The sequence below is a fragment of the Brachyistius frenatus genome, unplaced genomic scaffold (assembly GCF_029030835.1).
Source record: "Brachyistius frenatus isolate BFR_SWC_R1_liver_20210118 unplaced genomic scaffold, ASM2903083v1 Contig_133, whole genome shotgun sequence".
Taxonomy (NCBI): domain Eukaryota; kingdom Metazoa; phylum Chordata; class Actinopteri; family Embiotocidae; genus Brachyistius; species Brachyistius frenatus.
In genome coordinates this window covers 1,088,802-1,110,392 of record NW_027210732.1, presented here as the reverse complement: position 1 = coordinate 1,110,392, position 21,591 = coordinate 1,088,802, and the positions used below count along the sequence as shown (strand labels likewise).

The window sequence follows — 21,591 nt, the reverse complement described above, 5'->3', positions numbered from 1 at the left end:
GCTTCATATATTTGCTTACTTAAAATAAATCCACACTGGTTTTTGCTTTCTCAAGAACTCAAACACTGCTCTTCTGGGTGACAGTTGTGATGTAGCAGATACATTTTCAAGTGAGACTGGATTGAGCTGGGAGTGTAACAATTAAAAGAAAAATCAGGGCAATTACCATGAGAAATGAAGGAACCAGTGTTTTTGGAGACTGACAAATACGACTGATGAAAAATAATTTTTCAAGCTGTGTCTCACAGTAAATCATCTTCATGTTTGCAATTGTAAATCACCATATAAAGAAGAAAAAAAAAAAGCCCTACCCATAATAATGTTATAAGGTGTATACATCTGTGTAAAATGTGTAAAGACAATGGACAACAGGTGGTATACACTTATTTTCAAAACATTGTCTCATCACTTGGTATTTAACAATCTTGCCTTTACTTCAAAGAAATACTTTGGCATTTTGGGAAATTAACCTTTATACTGAGAGCTGGATGAGACGTTGGACACCACTCATGTCAAAGTATGAAGGTACAGCCAGGAGAAGAGGAGCTCAGTTTAGCATTAAGACGGAAAACAGCTAACCAAGTCAGGTTTGTTTATGGATTACAAAAGCCAGATATAATGTTATAAGTTGAGCTTTAGAAATTTGTTTTTTTTCATTTGAGTCTGAGCACGACGGCAAATGTTGAACTAATGCTTTCACCATTGTAAAGGTGATTAAGTGATTGCATATGCTTAATGTCAATTATTAAGCTCGATGTGAACTAACCCTTTCTTATTGAGTATTGATTATGCTAAGAGGTTCTACTTCCATAAATATCAGTCAGTTAAAAGAAAAGGTGAAGCGCTGATTTTCCTGCAGGGCTGACATGTGGTTAAATTGTTGCAACCTGAAACCAGCTTACACATCACTGCTGGATATGGAGCTGACTCTCTCTTTACAGTAAACAAACGCATTTCAACCATTTCATTTTTTTTTTTCTTTCATAACTTTCTCACAAGCACAAATAAATCCGTCACCGCAACTTGTGCTTTCTCTCAGACTAAAAGAGCAGTGGTGGGCTGGAAGTGAGATGATAATAAGGATGTGGTCGCGTTTTTTAATTTAATGCCATCTTTTTTTCTTGCTCTTTCGCTGCTGTAGTGAGGAAACATCATCTGACTCAACTTCAGCTACAATTTGTTTTCATGTGATTGTGCAGGTTTACTCGCTGGAAACTACAAACTACATTTAGTCGCAGGAGATTGGAGTGAAGCAAAGAGCTTTATTCTGTAATTTAACATGCAGCGCTGTTTAATCAAGTGACGACAGGCAAGTAGCCAAGTGGAGACAGATAAATTACCTGCGCTGAGCATAAAGCACCTTCCAATCAACACACCCCGACGCACACTTTGAAAGTAACTTCACAAGTGTTAAGGTATCAGTTCCTGATACAATGGAAGGAAGTGCGTCACAGGCACGCTGTACCTCGAGACAAAGAAGAATGGAACGCTGTTCGGGCACAAACAGAGGAGAGAGAAGGGGAAACGTTGGAGCATGTGGTGGAAGAAGTGAACAAATAACAGGGCCCGAGAGGAGAGAAGACCGCGAGTGTGCGGGGGGACTTCTGAGCCGGGTCAGCGCAGCCACCTGCAGCTCGCAAACAAACAGGACCTTCCACTTTTACTGGACTGCTTGTTTTCAGAGGAAGAAAACAAAAAGTCCCCCCCCCCGCTAAAGGAACAAAAAAAAAAAAAAAAAAAAAACAGGAAAGGAATATGCTGGCTGCCTGACAAACGCGAGCTTCATATCTGTGTATTATTTTGTTTTGGTTCTTGTATGAGTTGTTTTCCTGCTCGTTTGGCCCAAAACAGTCAAATCAAATAGCATTTCTGAGTGACGCGTCTCAGTGCAGCAACAGTTCACCCACAATGGACAAGTTTATCTCACTCCGTCAACAAGGTTGTCAGCGTAATTTATGAGTATGTTGGTCTGAGAGCAGGCTGAGGGCTGTGCAGCTTGGAATGTTAATGGGTTTTGGTTGAGGAACTGAGCTGTCCTGCTGCCGTTTTGACTTCAGCTGAAAAACCATCGTGCTCCTTTCTACAGCTGACGGGTTGAACTAAAACAGCCCAAATCTAAATTCTTAAACATGCAATATGTAAGGTTGTTGGCTGTTTCTCAGGACTCTTTTTTTTTTTAGTTTATTTTGTTGTCTGCACTCCACTTCCTAGAAACCTCCTGCAAAACAGAAAGCGTGGGTGGTACGGTGACATCATTCTACCTTCGATCATCAGTCGATGAGGTTTGAGTTTCAAGGCTTTTGATCTGTTCACGTAACCAACTAACCGACTACGCTTTTATTCTGGAAGTCTGGAAACACAAATTCATCACTTCATGTCCAACAGTATATTTTTCACAGGAAGCGGTAATCTGGTTGTTGAATCATTTTGACCATTACTGTAAAAGCCAACAGATTCACTTCTCTGAAACAAAGATACGGGGCTTAGGTTTTGGCCACATTACATCTGAGTCTGCTTTTGAAAAAAGTCACTACAGTTTTAAGGAAAGATTACTGTTGCCATGTCTTTAGATGCAATCTTGCATTTCTTGGTGTAAACATAAAGAATTCTTTGTATTCAGTCCCATGCGTGACAGTTTTCTCTCTCAGTCTCTCACGCACCACTCTGAGGCTTATCTTCCCCACAGAATAATCCACATTGTTTTAGCTCCACTTATCTGGGTCCTTGGTGGAAATTCTGTTGTGGAATCAGATGAGACGATATTCTGTATCAGTGATCGGCTTTCCGATCGACTCCACTGCTGCTTACCACGTGTTATATTTTTGATGGCTTAATTACACATCGAGGCCAACAGACAGAAAGGAATATGGGAAACCTTGAAGACAATTTCGAATATTTTCAAACACGACTCTTCGCCTCTTTCAAGGTGATCCAGAAAAAAATCTTGCTGCTTGAATTGTGTTCTTCTAATATATACTGTATATGTATATATATATATATATATATATATATATATATATATATATATATATATACAAAGCAGAAGACAAAGTAAGATGTTCCACGCTACGCAAAACCCAACGAAAGTCAAACCTTCCCTTATAATGACGAAAAAAACCAAGGTCGTCTCTACAACTGTTACTGAAGTAAAACCAGCTATCGAGACTGAAGTCCCAGTCAGATTAATATTACAGGTAGGGAATAAAATATTCACTGTGCTCTTTTGAAATTTACCATGTTCCTGACAACATTTGAACCGAGTGTGTTAAATTGCAGGCTGATATCTGTGACAGACATCGGACTAAAGAGTACCTCTACATGCAGCTGACATAGTCGCTGTCATTGTTTTAAGGCCACGTGTTCACTTCATGTCTTTAATTTCTCTTCCTATGGACTACCAGTCAGATCTATATGTTGGTGGTCTCCCCATTTATAAAGGAAGCAATCACAAGTACACCCAATTCATTGTCAGAGCATCTACAATATACAGATCAAATACACGATTATCCTTATGCTTGTTAAGATACTGCAATCTAATAATTCCTCAGCCAAAATCCATTTTTAAATAGATTTTTAAAGCATCATCAGAAGAAAACAAACTGACGCACACAATTTGAGTATTAGAAGTATTAGAAGCATGTCCACCTTTAGGAAATACCCCCAAAAAGATCTCAGCTCAACTATGTGACTGAACATACTGAACCTAAAGCCCCTTGGATCTTGATTTTTCTTGATTTATTGGGTATAAAATGAATATAACGCTTTCATATATGCTTTTTTGAGGTTCTGGACCCCAGGAAGACAGGCAGCTGCTGATGTCTCAAGAGATTGCGCACGTGATTTTCCTCTTGTCCACTGACATTTTAGGTCATTCAGACAAAGTTTACATGTATTACAAAAATCAATTCTTATAACCATCTTAAAAAAATAAGGTGGAATGAAAAAAGGTCAAAAACAACATTGGACACTTTCAAAATAAATGTAACATAATTCCTTGTTTGATGAAAATTGAAGGATACGTGTATCATTTTAAACTCCACTAACATTTTCCATTTCATTACTGAAAAAGTGTGGATCTCTTTTTTCTTCTCCTGCATGCTAAGTGGAAGCAGAAATAACCCACTGTCATATTTTTTATTTTTTTTTATGGACAACACTTTTTGTATCGAAGGACTTGAAGAACATACCGACAGCTCTCTGAAGGGATGGTTTAAAGTTTGCTCCCATCTTGTCAGTCGTTTGGAGCAGAAAAAGGACAGATTTGGACGTCGGGATGAAGTCTGAGTTTAACTGAAGATGGACGAGTAAACAACAATCTCCTCTGAGTGACTGTGATACACGGAGACACCCGTCAGTGAAGGAAAACACACTGAAGCACAGCACTCATGAAGCCTTAAAATGCTCTTAATGAAAGAACAAAGTCCCACAAAGCACAATCAGAGAAAGTAAAGTGATCAGTTGAAACTCACGTGTCTCGTCTTTGGTCAAACAGAAAGGTGGAATAGTGGGGAGGAATGGGAAGGAGGTTGATCTTCTTCCTGGGGTCGACTCCTCCGGTACGTCCGTTCCTTCCGGCTCAATGGAGGCTTAATGTGAGTGTGGAAAAGTGGAAAATTGAATTAAGCTGCCAAGGGGGGTTTGTGTCACTTGGCACGAGCCATCCCCCACCATCCCATCCACCCCCCCCCACCCACCCACCCACAACCACCGTCAAAACCCCTCCGCCTCCGCCCTCCCACCCTCACTCACCCTTTGCTCTTATCTCATTTGCTGCAACAACCCTGGTGTTTTGCGCATCTTGTTGTACTCTTACCCATAATGCTTCGAGACATGGCCCACGGTGCCAAAGGGGGCAGAGAAAGGTCAACAGTTTACAGCTGCACAGAGGCTGTGAAGTGGGCGAGGCCCGACGTGTGGACACACTGAAGCAGTGTGCCCGCTGCACAGACACATGGGCAAGCATGCTGGTTGCCATTTTCATTCCCCTGCTTCGCGTGACATCACTATCGCCACACTGCTACCATCCCATGCTTCGGTTTAGATCGTTGCTGGTATGTAGGTTTCTGCTGTCTTTTCTAATCCCAGTGATAAACCTACGTGAGACGCAAAAAAGACGTGACAGCACTGTTGAAAAGATTTACGGCTTCAGTGAGATGAGACGTTGCTATGTATTTGCTATTCTTTCACTGGTTTCAGTCACGATTTATGAACGGCTTCAAATTATTGAACAAAATTACACCTCCATTTTCAAAGTGGAATTTTTTTTTTTTTAGCCTTTGTTTCTTTGTCTGGCAGGGTTGGATCTATCTGTCAGGAGGCCCAGGGCAAACATTTGCTATTGACCACCCTACAAATTCCCATGATGGACTGTGAACAATACTCCTATATGGGAATAATTCAACCCGGCCTCAACGGATCAACTTGTCGGCTCCCTGCACACATGAGCAAACACAAGCGTTTCTGTCAGTCAGCTACTCCCGTTCACTGTGAATCAGTTACAACCACGGACTATATAAAGATGGACAATGTGTCACCTTTTCCTCGCACCGTACAAACGAAAAGCCAAAATATGGTGGCGCTGCCATCTTGTGTTGACTACGTCATTTGCTTTGAGAATCTTTGCAGTCATAACTGGGGACTGGAGGTGTGGTATCCTCTCAAATGTGTGTTCACATCCCTTCAACTTCACGGCTAGTTTTGTGAACCGCCGTTATGGAGCCTTGAGTTCAGATTTCCCCCCAAAATAGTGACCTATTTGGAAGAGATGGGGGAGGAGTGAACATTGGATCTGACTCAATCCGATTGGTAACACAAGAACACAACGCCCCGCCCATCAATAGCGGAAACCTGACTGGACCACAGGCCTGTCAATCAAATAGAAATGCCCCCAAAAATGCTGCTTCCTGAGGCCCAATATCTAATTAATTATGGGATTATTTTCAGATGGACCACCATCAAACCAATGAGAAGGATTGACGATAGAGAAGGACACCAAAATGACTTGCGGAACAAATGTATTGACTTTGTATTTAATGAGAGAAGTTGAATGGGAGTCAATGGAGCCGGAGGCTTTTTGTGGCCAATCCGAGCGTCCCCACGATGGCATTGCAGTTTAAGGCACTTGTCCATCTTCATGTACAGTATAGGGTTACAACCATTTATTACTCGTTGTAGATATTTCGTAATAACTAATTTCACTGTGACACAAGCTGGATGTTGCTAGTGTATCTTAGCTAATGAGAAAACAACTTGAAAAGAAATTGTGTGATGTTTTGCAGCGTTTTGGCGTGAATACACATCTGGAATCTACAATCCAGCAAGAGAAACCTTTTTTCCTTGATTTCTAAGTCAATCACGTACAGAAAAAAAAAACCCACAACACTCAAAACTGCAGTTGAGACATGATACCGAGCTGATGCCCGGGCCGTCCTTCATCACGTGGCCGCGTCACATCCACTCAGGCTCAAAAGAAAACTTTCCCTCAACTCGTCAGGAAACATGCTCATCCCTTGTGCACTCTTCCAACTTATGGATATTTATTTTTCGGAAGGGGGTGGGGTCTACGAAGTGAAGGGAAGCAGGAGAGGGGTAGCGGTTGTGGTGGTGGAGGGATGAAGGAGTCTTGTCACATTACATGTACCTGTCTGTGCGCATCTTCACTTGCAGCTGTCATCTCACCTGACAGGTCTATCAGTGTCCACGGCTGATCAGAACGCGTCCCTCAGCCTGACAGGCTGAACCGACAGCGCAGCAATCCAGACTGACAGCTCCTCAGGTAGCTGGTGGAGGATGGGAGGGAGGGAGGGAACAGGGGGGTGAGGGAGGACTCTGGGGAGGGGTGAGGGGGGGGGAGAGGCCGCGGAGCGAGAGGAGTACATTAAAGTGAGAAAGCAAGCACCCTGAGATAATCCGCCCCAGCGTGACTGATCTTAATGCCGCTTTCTTTAATGACAAATAAACACCTGATAATGAAGTGATTCTGAGATAATGCTTTGTAAATGAGTCGCTGCTGCCAAACGTTACCTTTAAAAAACAACAACTCCACAATCGCTCAGAATCCTCGATCTGCCGAGGAAACGCGGGGTGCCAGTTTGAGTAATCTGAAGCAAATTGAGTCTCATCTCTGACGACAATCATGCCCATTGAACCAAGGCCAAGCAGCTTGCTTAACGCAGGGGGACCAAGAGCAGTACTCCAGAAGAAAAAAAAAAAAAAACACCTGCGGGATGTGCTTTGGTTAACCCATAAAAGGTTTAAATCAAATGTCTATGATCGCACCCAAGGGGAAATGAGAAGGGAGCCCACCCCCTCTTTCCCTCCCCATCCCTCTGCACCCTCCCTCCCCCACCTTCAACAAAAAAAAAAAAAACGTGTCTTTATCTTGTCAAAAGCCATCGAAAACAAGCCCATCCAGAACGCCCCAACAACATGAGGACGAGACAAAACGGGGAAAAACCTACAAGCTCCAGAGCGAAGGCTCATTTGATCAGCTTAGCTACGCTCTCCTGGCTTCTCATGTACCAGGAGTAATTAGCAATTAACAATCAGGGTTTAACTAGATCCAGTTATTATCTGTAAGCAAGAGGGGGGGAGAAAAATATCTGCCGCTTTGACATGGGAGTGCAGTAGAATTTCCATGCTCCTCGAGTTTGATAAAAAATGAAGAGTGAGGGACCCGAGCAGTAATTCTCTCATTTTCACGACATCTCTGGGCCATTTTTTTTTCTCAAATTCCCAGATCAAACAGGCTGTAACAAAAGGCCCCAAATCCCCCCTCCGCTCTCCTCCTCCTGCTCTCTCTTTCCAAAATTAGTTAAGCCTCTCAGCTCCATCATCCTCAACATGGCTCGCATCAACAACCCTACGCTGCATCGCAAATGCCGCACAGCCTCTGAAATCCACCCCTCCTCACACTCCGCTCCAACCAAACACCCACCCTCCCCCCCCCACACACACACACACACACCCCTCCCCTCCCCTCCGTCCAAATACGCTGAAGATTGGGGTGGAGGGTGGAGGGGCGGGTGGGGTAAAAAAGAAAAAAAAGAAAAAGAAAACTCCCCATATGTCACTCTGAATTTGGACTTACAGAAAAAAACAAAACACAAAGTACCCCACAGTCACGGCAGTTTGTGATTTCCCCTCCTTCATCTTTCACTTGGCTGGCGGTCTTTTATCTTTTAGGAGGGAGTGATTCAAAAAAACAGGTGAAAAAAAAGAATCGGGCGAGGCTGATGAATTGGATGATTCACAAAAAGTGACCGAAAAGGACAGTAAACAGTCTTGAATAAGGCGCCCTGTCCGCCTTGTGCCGCTCTCTGACATATTCAGGCCTTTTGGACGCTCCTTGTTTCCTTCTGATTACCTCAGCCGCGACTGTTTACCATCTCGGTTCACGAGGTGATGATTCAGGATTTTCAAACACTCTCAGAGACTTTCCCCCATTTCCTTTAACAACTCTGCGCCTGAGTCTGCCTTCGACACACTTTTTTTTTTTTTTTTTTACTCTTCAAAAGTTTCCGGCGACTCGCCCGACTTTTGAGGCGAAGCAGGGTGAGTGATGCCAAGAGCTAACTCTGGGTTATTGCCCAGGAAGGTGCTCATTGCTGAGCTTTAAGTGATCCTGTTTCACACACTTGTCAGTTCTCCAGGCTGGCAGGTCCTTCCTGCCTCCGAGCTAGCTGCTTATAGGGTTGTCACCAGTGCAGTTAATGTTAATCACATGCTAATATTCATGTGTGCCAGCTGCGTTGGGCTGAGGACACCTGTTTCTGAACTGACGGGCCTCTGTTACGAAGGCCGTGCCCTCCCTTTGGGCACTCACCCCTTAGCTTGGGCTTGGTTGGCTGTCCTGCCACCAGCAAGGCTGCAGTGAAGATGGAAATCTTCTCACCTCGAGCCATAAAGTAGAGGAAGAAAATGCTTAAAGCAATATGAAGACACCACTTTCATTGCCCATTCAGCCTGAGGCAAAATGACCATTGCAATTTCAATTGGCCCTCAGATCAAGTCTCAGTCCATCCAAGCGTGAACTCCACAGTCAGGCCACAAAAAAAAAAAACAGCCTCATCAATTTAATCATCCCCCGTCCAAAGATTCCAAGCTAATTATTCCAGCCTTTAATTATTCCATCCGACTGCCGTTGAGATCTCTTAAAGACGGCTGGATTAGTGGATTTGGAGTATTAGCTCGGAGGGTTGGCAGACCTCTGCACTGTGATTCAGGGGGCTGAGAAACGCATCTTCAAAAGGTACCTTGAGCAGCACCTTCACAGGATCATTAACACTGGATAAATCCACGCTAAGTTGCTTAAAAGCGTGTAAAGGTGAGCTATGTTTGGGCGCTGACACTTTTGAGGGAGGAGCCTAACTAAATGTGACTTAAGGATCGCAACAGTGACACAGTTTTAAGCCACGTTGGAAGGAATTGTTTACAAGTTACTTAAAGGGCTTACGTCAACTCGGGTCAACATCAGTGACTGAGGAAAAGTCCAGGAGAAGATGCTTTGTCTGAGATTGACATTCTGAGTTGGTGTACTTTACCTTTTGCAATGTCATGGTCTGCATTCAAGGGAAGGATTTAAGCCACCGTTTTAAGCTAATGATTCAGTCACTCTTTGTGTTTCAACTAACGCGAAGTATCATTTCAGATTTGGCGGGGTTGAGTTCACACACACACACACACACACACACACACACACACACACACACACACACACACACACACACACACACACACACACACACACACACACACACACACACACACACACACACACACACACACACACACACGGCTAAAACCCACACTCAGATTCAACACTATTGAAAATCAATTGGTACCTTCGGAGCGCAAAGTCGTGACGTCAAGAGCCAACTGTCAAGTTAAACTACTCTTTGCTCATGCTCGTTAAAGATGCTACTCGTCTTCCCGCTGCGCCTCCTTTAAATCTCAAACACCACCCACCCCCCAGCTCTCCAAAATGAGAGCAGCTCGTCCCGCGGCTGACAACAGAGATGTTTTGAAAGCAGGTCGGGAAAGGTTAGAGCAAGAAACATAGAACGGGGCAGTGAAAAAGACAAAAAGAATCTTGCTTTTTAATTATTTTATTAAGAGCCTTGATGCTATTAAATGCCCCAGATACATTCACCCTATAGTTCTCAATTAGACTTGACAGTTGCTGCATTACCGACAATAAATATAGCAAAGGGCTGTGCCTTAGGCCAGGAAGGACCCCTAACTATGACCCTCATATTTAATGATGAAAACAAGCAAGCACACACTCTGCCTCGCTAAAGCACACATGTGCACATCCATGCATGGCCATGTGCGCACTCACACTCACACACACACACACACACACACACACACACACACACACACACACACACACACACACACACACACACACACACACACACACACACACACACACACACACACACACTCATCCTCTCAGTGCTGTGGCTCCGTATTACACAAGCACAGTAGGGGCCTGCAAAAAAACAAACAAAAAAACAGCATCTGTGGGGTTTTGTAAAGGCATTACAGATATAAAGGTGGGCGCGTGAAAGAACACCTTTTACACATTTGAAGGGGAGAGAGTCATTTTAAACTTTGTGAGGAACAAAAAAAACCAAATAATGAGTAACATGTTATTCATGATGTGTTTTCGTTTCCTGTTTTTGCAGCTTTTGGGATGCCAGTGTTGGTTGGTCAGGACACCACTTTGATGGATTCCATTAATATTCAATGAATCCTAATGATTTAGTTCAATACGACTTTACTTTAGTCCCATTAGCACCATCAGCCGGTCACTTAACCATTGAAATTATTCAACGTGTAGTAAATGGATTCGCAAAAGTCATGCTGCTGCGTGATTTCCAGACCAACACGGCAGGCACCGTGAAGGAGGACCTGCTTCCTATGAAGATATTAAGGGCTCATTCTATGGTCACAAAGAGATAATAATTCTTACTGTGTGTTCAGACCAAACGTGAAGCGAACGTTTGCCTGAACACACCGTACGTTTCTGGTGAGTATAAACTCCTAAAAACCTGAATATGAATATTACATTCCACTTCTGCCAAGAGATCCCCCTAAATCCTACCAGACCTCCAAGCCAAATAATAAATGCAGGTTCGGAAAGTTCGAATAGATTCGACTTCACTTCTTATAGGAAATATGGATGGAACTGACATCAGATGGTTTCATTTCTTGATGTCCTGAATGCTTTAGGCTTCGTTCAGACTGCAGGCAAATAGGATTTCTTTCTCAAATCAGATCTTTAGGATAAAACTGTCTGCACTGTTATTTGCAAGACAACAGGAATTGGTTCTGGTGTCTTCCGACATCAACTGACCTATTTGGATGGTTTGCTGAGGTAATGGCGTAAGTGTAGCTACGCAAAGTGCCAGCAGACAATATATTTCGGTGTCTGCCAAAGGACCGCCGCTCTTGTTGTCCTCCATAGCAACAAAATGGACACTCTCTACTAGCGTTCTGCCAGTGGTAAAACAGAGTCTGCCCTCTCTGTCACTCTCAATATGATGTCATCCTTGTCTGTCGCGTTGTGAAATCGGACCTGAGCCACCAGAGCGTACAGACTGAGACGCATTTGTAGAAATCAGATTTGTCAAACCACCTTTAAACGTGGTTCGGATCCCGTTTGCAAAAATCACGTGGTGTGGTTTTCTGCTGTTCAGACTTTTGATAAATCAACCCGGATACAATCTGGATGTGACACAAAACGGACAAGGCTGAACTCGGTTTTTCCCATTTCTCATTTCTTTTTTAATATCTTTTTTAATACACTTTAATATGTCCAGGGTAGAACAAAATATTTGTACCATATACCAGTGATGATGTTCATTACAACCAAAACCATGACACGCTTTCAGAGGAAACACATTTTCTTTACTGGATAGAAATTTTGACAAAACACATTCGTCAGTAACTGTCAACATGTCAGACGGACGTCACAGGGCTTTAAAGAAATGAAACGTACAGAATTTCAACAACTAAAAGGCAAGTCGGAGATCATTTTAACATCAATGATGAAGCCAAATTTGACAATCATGTGTGACAAAGGCAAATGAACAGTGAACAAAACCCTCCTGCTCTTTGTGATGTCCACATATTCACATATGTAGCTCCATCACAGTATCTCTAGATGGATCGCTGAGTCGAAACCTCCGAGCTTTAACTCCTTAGAGCGAGTCGTCAACGGCACAACACAACAGAAAAACGCTTTTTATTTTTTAGATCGAACAGACAAATTGTAGCGAAGGTTGTCACATTTAGTTCCTGTCAGAGTTTGGTGTCTCTTTTCAAAATAAAAGCCTTTCAACTGTGTTGGCAATTGTTGGAATCAGTTGTCATTACAGACAGTTTTTTTTTTTTTTTTTGCTAAAGTGTGCTGCTGTGTCTGGACAACTAAATTTGTGCAGGGAAGTGGCTACTGTCTACAGCTCCAGTAAAAATGAAAATACTAACTATGAGGCAACCATTGCGAGGTCAAACTATGCTAGTTTCACAGTCTGTGCAATAAGGACAAGGCCATTCTCACTGCAGTGTTACAGTACAGTATATTTCACCAATCTAAGTCTGCGCATACTCACGTACAGGTACACAGTGGAGTGCACAAACAAACACTCACATACACACTCCCACAGGCAACTCTCCAGGCATGTCATTAAGCTAGAAAATACTAGAGTTTCCCATTGGCAAAGGCTCCCTCCTGGAACTGAGGGATGAAGCTCTTGAAGTACGCCCTGGGTGAGAGAGGAAGAGGTCGGAGAGAGGGGGAAGAGGGAGAGGGGGGTAGGAGGGGGAGCAGAGAAAGTATGGCAAGTAAAACATCCAAAATGTGACAATAATTGCACTTCAACTGCTTCAAAGCATCTAACAAACTCACCGGGTCAGTCGCAGCCTCAGTGTGTATCATAGTGTACATGAAAGGCAGAATGTGTTTACTTCCTAGTCTCCGCATGTTAACACAGGAAAACACAGAGGGAAACACAGGAGACATTGCTCAACCACAAGAAAAAAAAAAAAATCAAAAAGGGAAAATAAACAACAAGACACAAAGTACTATTTGGCATGTGTTTACGTCAGGTTAGACTTGAATGTTGAAATACTGCAGCAGTTTGGGAACTGCACTTAAAAGCTTTGGTTCTAAAGTTAGATTAGAAGATTACTAACACTCTCCATCCATTATCTATACCCGCTTTATCCTGTACAGGCTCACGGGGGGGTGGGGGTGGGGGTGGAGGGGCGGGGGGGCTGCAGCTGATCCCAGCTGACTTTGGCCGAAGGGCGGATGCACCCTCGACACGTTGTCAGTACGTCGTAAGGCCAACACAACAACTATCCGCGCCGACGTTTACTCCTACATCCAATTTACAATCACCAATAGCAACACTCTCACATCCGTTAAACACGAAGCAGGAACCAGCAGCTGATTAGCGTAAACGCTCGATGCATAGTTACTCAGCAAACCCGACTTCATCCAAAGGACAGAAAATCCACAACTTACTAATTAAAGTGTCTTATTTGGTTCCAGACAAAGAGGTTTGTGGTTTTGTGGAGTTAAATTGCACTATTTCTTAGCCAGACCTGAAACAACCCTCCTTAAGTTTACGAATCGCAGTATCAAACAGACTAAATTTTGGAGAAATAAAAATATACAAAGGTTCATTTTGTTTGTAAGCTTGAATATTTGATCTAAAAGTGGACATTTTAACGGACACTGCCACATTAAATAGTGTTTAACTTCCTGAAATATCAACCAGAACAAAACACGGAGGCACGCTAGAATACATCAGCCTCTTAAAAGCAATGAAAGACTTCCAGCCTCATATATGACTATAATATGATGTTTTATGAAGTAGATTCATAATATAAATGACATGACAAGTGATTTTAGGTTTATTGGTTGGTTAACTGTCTGGCTGCTTTTAGTAGATTGCCATATAGTGAGCAAAACTAGCTCATCCAGGGGGATATTAAGTGTTAATTTCCTCAAAGAAAACTATGAAAAATATATATTTTTTTTACACAACGAAAACAAAACTCAAAAAAAAAAAAAAAAAAAAAAAAATACAAATATTTGATAAGGAGAACTAGGATGAAATGTTTGTCATTGATAAATAAAAACTAAACAAAAACATTAAAGATCATTAACATAAGCAGCTGACCTGTTGTACTGCTGCAAGTAAGAAGAACCATTCAGTAACATTATGGGCGTGTCAGTGAACAGATTTATGACGCAAACTCATTACAACGAGCGCACGCGGCGACAAAACAGCCGAGACAAACTCCAAACACACATGGGGCAGCCGCCATTTATACACGGTAAAATAACGGCAAGCTCACGTTAATCTAACGCGGCTCACGTACGACAGGGGATGTGGATCTGGCGTTAATGTTACTTTCAGTTGCGCATCTTTAATGTTATTGCCAGAAGGAATAAATCAGTAGCGGGATTACAGACGGCGCTCAGTCTAAAGCTTCCCCCGGGTGTTCATCGCCATTAAATCTCACTATTCATGTCCTAAATGTGGAATAATCCTTTAGAATATGTACCAAACATGTAATTTCCAAAATGCACGTGGCAGGTTTGACATACTTTGCCCTCTTGGCCATCTCGTTGCCATCCCAGCGTGGGCTGTAGGGATAGGACTTCTGCACCTGGGAGTAGAGCTGGCCGCTGTTCGTGAAGTGGTACACGGACTGGAAGGTGAGGGTGGGCTGGTCCCTGGGGAAGTACAGCGGGAGATCCACTGCAAAGTGGACGGGGAGACAGACATGTTGAAGAGGGAGAGAGGGGAAAAGAAGACCGGAAGGCGACTGAATCAAAAGTCATCCAAATCACTAAACTCTGTACGGGCGTGTCTGTGCGACCTTTCGTACCGTGCACGAGGAAGCAAAAGTCTTTCCACATGAGCAGAAGGGTGAGTTTTGTGAAGCCCTCGGCGTCATACTCCACCACCCCCCTGCAACACACGCACTGATTATATTCGTGTTTCCAACGACAGAAACAAATTATTGGCCGCTGCACACACGTTGGGATCACTTCAGTGGAGGATGTGGTCCCCGATAGATGACTCACATTCCAAAGTGGCTGAGAAAAGCAGCGATGTACTCTCTCCTCTTGTGATAGCCTTGGATGACATACTGCACCTAAGACAGAGCAAAGTTAGAGGGTGAGTGGAAGTGAAAGCCGGCAAAAGCAAACAGTATTTGAAAGCGAGCAGCGGCGACTCCCGAGGAGAAACGTTCGGAACGAACGACACAAGCGGATCTGACTGGAAACCCAAAGAAAGTTCTCCCACCTGTAGCGGGAACCTGACACCCCCCCACTCCCCCAGGCATGTCAAGCACACCAGAATATACTCCTCTCCGGGAGCCTGATATCTAATTAATTCAGGAATTATTGTCAGATGGAGCGTCAGAACACGGTTCAGAAGGAGTACATTTAGCAAATGACACCATAACGACTTGCAGAAAAGATGTAATGACTTTGTATTTCACGAGATAAGTTGAATGCGAGGCTTTTTGGAAGCAACCCTTTTGGTACTATTGCACTTTATGGCACTTCCATGTTTGGTTTCACTTATCAGATCTGGAAACTACGCCCACTTTTATATACAGTTTACACTTATCTGACTTTAGAATTAAAGGGTATCAGCTGAATCAACAAAATAAAAATCTAACTTTTTAAGACGTTCTTGCTCCAGTTATATTTAAGACCAATATAAATCTAGGGAAAAATACCTGTTTAAACTAACTCGCAAATAACTGCGGAGAAATGCCGTAAATGAACTTTATGAGCCAAGGCAATGTAGTCGTTTAAAGGTGTGACGTCCTGATTGGTTAATCCAGTGAGAAAATGGTCCTGACAGGAGCAGCACAGTTTTAACAATTATTTCCATGGCATTATGAATGGAGTTAATGGGTGACAGCAGTAAGACAAACATAGCATGGTAGGACTCGGAGAGATGACTTGCAACAAAGACCGTCACTGAGAGTGGCATGAGGGAGTCCAAGGTCTCAGACCGCTGACCTGGCAGCAACTTCATTCATGCACCCGTTCAAGAATAATGGAACAATAATGTTTAAGAATATTGTGCATATTGATCTCAGTCGTATGCTCGCGTGCCTCTTTCGTCCCCACTCGTCATCTGTCTTTTCCACATCGTTTCAGGGTCTTTCTTGAGAAGTGAACTTTTTAATAGTATCTTTCAGTTTAAAGCCAGCCCCAAGTACAAAAGTAGTATTACATGCAAGTCTTTGTACGGGCAAATTTAAATGTCGCAGAAGTACTAAGTCTTTAGCTTAACACTTGACAGCCAAATAAGCTGGTGTTAACAGCTCTACCAAAGAATCTGTCAAATGTAACAAGAAGACCGTCTGCTCAAGGTGCTGTATTAATTTTTATACAATTTTCCCATTTCAGTGACCATTTTTATTTCGCGCCTCTACATTAAGTTTTGTTTTAAAGTTCCTTTTTTTTTTTTTTTTTAAATTTCGTAGCACAATGTTTTATTTCAAAATGCCTCCCATTGAACAAATTTCCTTTTATGTCACTTTACGTAATGAAACATTTCGTTTCACAATGTTCCTTTTCACGACACAGGTGTTCTCACCTTTCAACCAGTCATGTAACTGTTCCGCTGTTGCACATAACACATAACAGCATACATAAAAAGGTAGTGAGATGGAATTTAGACAAGTAGAGACACACTAACCCACTGCAGTGCACGAGTACAGCTTCCCCTGTTGTGAGCACATGACCAGCATGTCTTCAGCACATGTTGACAGGTGCGATTAACGATTATCTTTAGATCCAAAGAGGAGAAGTTCAGGGCTCGCTTGACTGTTGAGCACCTGGGCAGGTGAGAAGGCCTGCGGTCAGCCAGCCAACCGTGAAGGTGACCGACTCTGTTCGCCTCGCAACACTGAGCCTTTGCAGGATCCTGATATTTCACTGTCGGGCCATGCTGTTGACTACTTCGATTACTGGACAACTCAGAAGATACCTGTCGCAGAATTCCTTTGGCTGTAACCGCATACCAACTTGAACGCTTTCTTTATTTAAAGAGACATAAACAATATGCAGCTGAGTAAAATCCATTTCTTACCACGCCAGCGGGAATATGTTTTACAACGTAGTTATGGACAGTGATGTTCTGATTGATGCTACAATTTTGCCTCGTGGCATTTAAAAGATAATTCCAGTTGATTTCAAACTGGTGTACTTTCCATCAATGTGGCTATTGTGACAATATGGGTCATACTAATTTTACACAAGCTAAGTGTGAGGAGGATCACAAATCATTGCACTTGATTTCTGGTGTTGTTGCTGTGATTACTGCTCTCCGCAGCAGACTGAGAGATGAACTTTTGCTGCACAAACAAGCTACCTGTTGTTTCCAGACTTGAGAAATAGATGTGCCCACAGAGGAGAGTGATTCCAGCTGTGTAACTACAACAAATAAACCTTCAGGCCTTATCACCACTGTTTCCACCACCCCCCAAACTAAGCTGGAGAAAAGACAGAAGAAAGATGGACCAAACCTAACACATCAAATCCTATAAAAGGGATTAAAACACGTGTCCCCGCCCGTAATTTATACTCACCTCCAGCTACATACCTGGACCCACAATGATCCAAGTGAAAATGGTAGCTGAGAGATAAATGAGTTGGATATCATACCCTCAGTAAAGCTATACAAAAAAAACAAAAGAGTGGGATTGTTTGTTTGTTGAGTTGTGTTTTGCTTTAATCGCACTGCAGTTACTCACAGTTGGAGTCTCTATCACCCAGTGTGTATCTTACCATTTTATTGTTGCAACATGAAAAGGGCTGGCATGCTATCCGCAGCCTCCTGGGTAAACAGTGCATTTTTGCCCTGAGCTTAGCACATTTCAAACGGGAAATATTACAGGTTCAATAAACTGGGATTATCCTTTGGTCAGAGAAGCATGTTGCCACAGTGGGGTAAATAACACAAGAGTTTTTAGACGTTTAAGAAAGTAGAGGTCACGCCGCAATTTGAAGAATAAACTGAAGGATGAAGTAGAGTTCCCATATTTACAGGAAGGGATAAACCGAGCTTGTCCTTCAGAAGTGTAAGCATAATGAGCTGATTTGATATTGGTGCCAGCGTGTTTATAATGCTTAATCGATGATTATTCGTTGCAGTCAAAGCATATTGTAAAATTGTGGTTCATTTGAGGCCACGGTGTGTCATTAATAAGCTGGAGAAAGTATTGCCTTCCCCACTGCTACAGCATATTTATGATTACTCACCAACCATGTATGAATGACGGCATTTTGTGAAAGAGGAAAGTCGTAATCTGTGATACACACAGTAGTGAGTATGATGGGTCTCATCTCTGCAAGAACTCTTAAACACGTACACGTATTGTGACTCAGCGTCCTGTTCAATTATGTTTACATGGAACAGTGGAGGCGGCAATTTAGCTTTCTCAAAAGCTGCAAGGCCACATACTCAATAAGCTGTTTATTTAGTGACACTGTATGTGTGTGTGTGTGTGTCTGTTTGAAGGGAACTGTGGTTCACTGAACTTTCACACTCATACTGAGAAAGGATTTCCTGCCTCCACTGTCAACGTGACTTGCCGCCAAGTCGTTCTATTGGCTGCCTGGAGCTTTGAGTGATGCAAGATAGGTGATCTTGCTCTGCAGGTATTCAAACATGCCCGCACCCATGACTCCCTCGCCTGCGCATTCATTTATTGTGTTTGTGCATGTGTCCGTGGGGAGCGTGATGCAATAACGCCGGAAGTGATGAAGAAATCTCTTCTCCCTCTCTGTCACATACACATTCACACCACCCACAGCTTTCATGTCATTAAGTGTAACTGATCCCATATCTGACGAAAAATGTATCTTAAAAATCAATAGTTTATGGTATTGAGTAAATTTTTTTTTTAATACAGTGCGTATTAACACCAAGCACTACAGCAAACACTGTACTGAAAATAAGAATAATTAATCACTAAAAGACGATCACATGCTCAGACATTAGTGTCCACTTGATTCTATTTAAGAAAAATAAAAGTACAGTTTATAGACATGATACTGAAATGAATAAAAAAAAATACACTGTAACAAACACGTCCACATATTAGAAATATCATGACTCACTTGGGAGTTTGCTGTTTTTTTTCTGCTTCTGGGAGATGCACTCTCACTGCTCATTGCTCTTTTCTTCATGTAAAGTGAATAAGTCACTGTATGGATTAATCAGCCTGATGATTCATGTGTTGTGCTCTCTCGTGCCGCCACCATCACTTGGGTGGCAGAGTTCAACTTTTTTTTTACTGACAGTAAAGCAAAGATGTTTGTGTCGATAATCATGTGAAAGTACTTAATGTGAAAGTCGAAGATATACATATGAAAAAAAAAACCCCTAATGGTTAACTTGGTTAGAACAAGACATTCACATATTGATATCTGACCTCCACAGTATGGATGTAAACCTTTAATAGCATTTCTTGGTATTTTAGGATTATAAATGAACAAATTTGCAATTTATGAATTTCTTGCATTTCAATCAGATAAAATGTATCTTTTAATACAGATCTGAGGAACGTAATATTGGAAAAATTTAATTTTAGCCAAGAAACAATATGCAGAAAGTACCCAGCCAGCTGATGATAAATTGGCACCACACTGCAGGCATAAACCCGCATTTAGTGATACCTGGACGATCCACTGTCTGCAAGATGATCAGAATGCAAATATAAGGATTTAATGGAGATGAATTATATTGAAATTAATTTAATGGAGTAAAAGTTTGTGAATTTGACCTTTTGTTAATTCCAAAATTGAAATGAATTGTCGTAGCAAAGTGGTTTTGGTCATTTGCAGTTGAAAAAACATCATCTATTCAATTGGAACAAATTCTGTTAAAAAAGATGAAGTGATGAAGATTATAAGTGCTGATTCAAAAGCCATTTACTTACTAATTCATCATGTAAGATATTCTACAGGCTGCTCTGAACACATTTCTTCAGAAAAGCAGTAAAAAGTAAGATCCTTCGCCGATATGGTGGAGTAATTTAGCCCTAGTTCCCTTGGAATAGTTGCAGCGTGAATTCTTAGTCATTATAGGGGCAGGAACAACCTGTTATTTACTCTGTTTCCAATCAAATAAGTGTTATTTCCTCCACAAATAATAACCAATTTGTGTCGGTGTAATCATGCATCCAACCAACAAGTGATTACTATTGTTCCCGTTGACAGTGCTTCTCCTACTGTGTACTGCACAGCGTGTGTTCAAATGCAAGGAGGACGGCAGCAATGAGATCACAATCTCTATATGTCAGCCATACATTTCACTGTTGTGATTGGATTGATCATTATGTTGATAACATATCTTGATGCAGACTATAACAGTGACCTAGAACACACATAAAGAGACACCTACAAAAATGGGGAATGTCATTAAAGCAGACACTTGACACATTTTATTACTCTCCTTCTATTATTAATTATTCTGTCTTTTTCTCAGTCTAATTATCACTATCTTGTCAAAACTGAAATTGGTCAAGTCAGTTCATCACCAATGTGCATGTCACAGGGCCTATTAACCTCTGAAGCTGACTTACATTGGTCATTTCAGAGCTCTGCAGACGCAGTGTGCTGCCATCACCCAGCACAATCACAGTCAGTCAGAGGGGTATGTGGCAGGACACTGTAGTTGTGTCAATGCAATCCTAGCATCTGGAATAAGTGGGAGGAAATAACTGATGGTGTTAAAAGAATTAAATGACTGCACAGCTTGTCCTCGCAGAGATTTTCTGAGATGCTAGAACAATGTCCTATTTATTTATGTATTTTAATATATTTTTTGGCTTCAGTTGAACAAATTCACATACTTTTACAGCCACACAGAACAATAATATAATGACTCCTTCTCACTGCTTACATTTCCAAAGCTCAGGTTATATTTTTTGGGGGGGCAAGAAGTGACACCACAGAATGCCAAATGCTATTTCTTGTTCCACAAAAGAGCCACATGTGTGCTATTGAAGGAGACTTCTCCACCTGGGAAATTTAACCAAAATTATCCTCTCATTTGCAGATCTAGAAAAAGGTCTTTCATGCTTTTATCTCAGACTTGAATACTGTCACTTCATCCTGTTCTCAGCAGGCGATACACCCAAAGACTATGGCTTATACAAAGCCCTGCAGCCAGGCTTTTAACAGAGAAGCGACCACATCGCTGACAATTCCCTATAAACCTGATCGCTGTTTTAAATCCTCGGGCGGGGCCCTTCTAATAGCTCCAAAATCTCTCCTTAAAACTCACTGATGTCTTTTTCCTATCTGACAGCATTACAGTGTTATTTGATCGTTTTATAATTTTTATTGCAGTTACTGCAATTCTTTGTTTTTAATGTACTTTTTAACTATGTTTGGATATGTACAACATAAACATGTTATAAATATTATTACACTTGGCAATATAACAATCTAGAAGTAAAATATGTACTGCTGCAGCCCAATTAAGTGCTTCAGCTAATTGGCTATCAACCCAGCTCTCCTTACACAAT

At 42.0% G+C, this 21,591-nt stretch overlaps 1 protein-coding gene across 1 annotated transcript in view; it reads right to left on the bottom strand.

Moving 5' to 3' along the window:
* Positions 1-11,894: 11,894 nt before the first annotated feature.
* Positions 11,895-21,591, bottom strand: part of babam2 (BRISC and BRCA1 A complex member 2) — a 77,733-nt gene continuing 68,036 nt past the window's right edge. Inside the window, exons 8-11 of the mRNA XM_069714668.1 lie at positions 15,113-15,183; positions 14,914-14,996; positions 14,630-14,783; positions 11,895-12,773 (exon numbers count right to left, since the gene is read on the bottom strand). Of these exons, the coding sequence (XP_069570769.1) occupies positions 12,710-12,773; positions 14,630-14,783; positions 14,914-14,996; positions 15,113-15,183 (372 nt within the window). The 3' untranslated portion in view covers positions 11,895-12,709. The remainder of the gene's footprint in view (positions 12,774-14,629; positions 14,784-14,913; positions 14,997-15,112; positions 15,184-21,591) is intronic.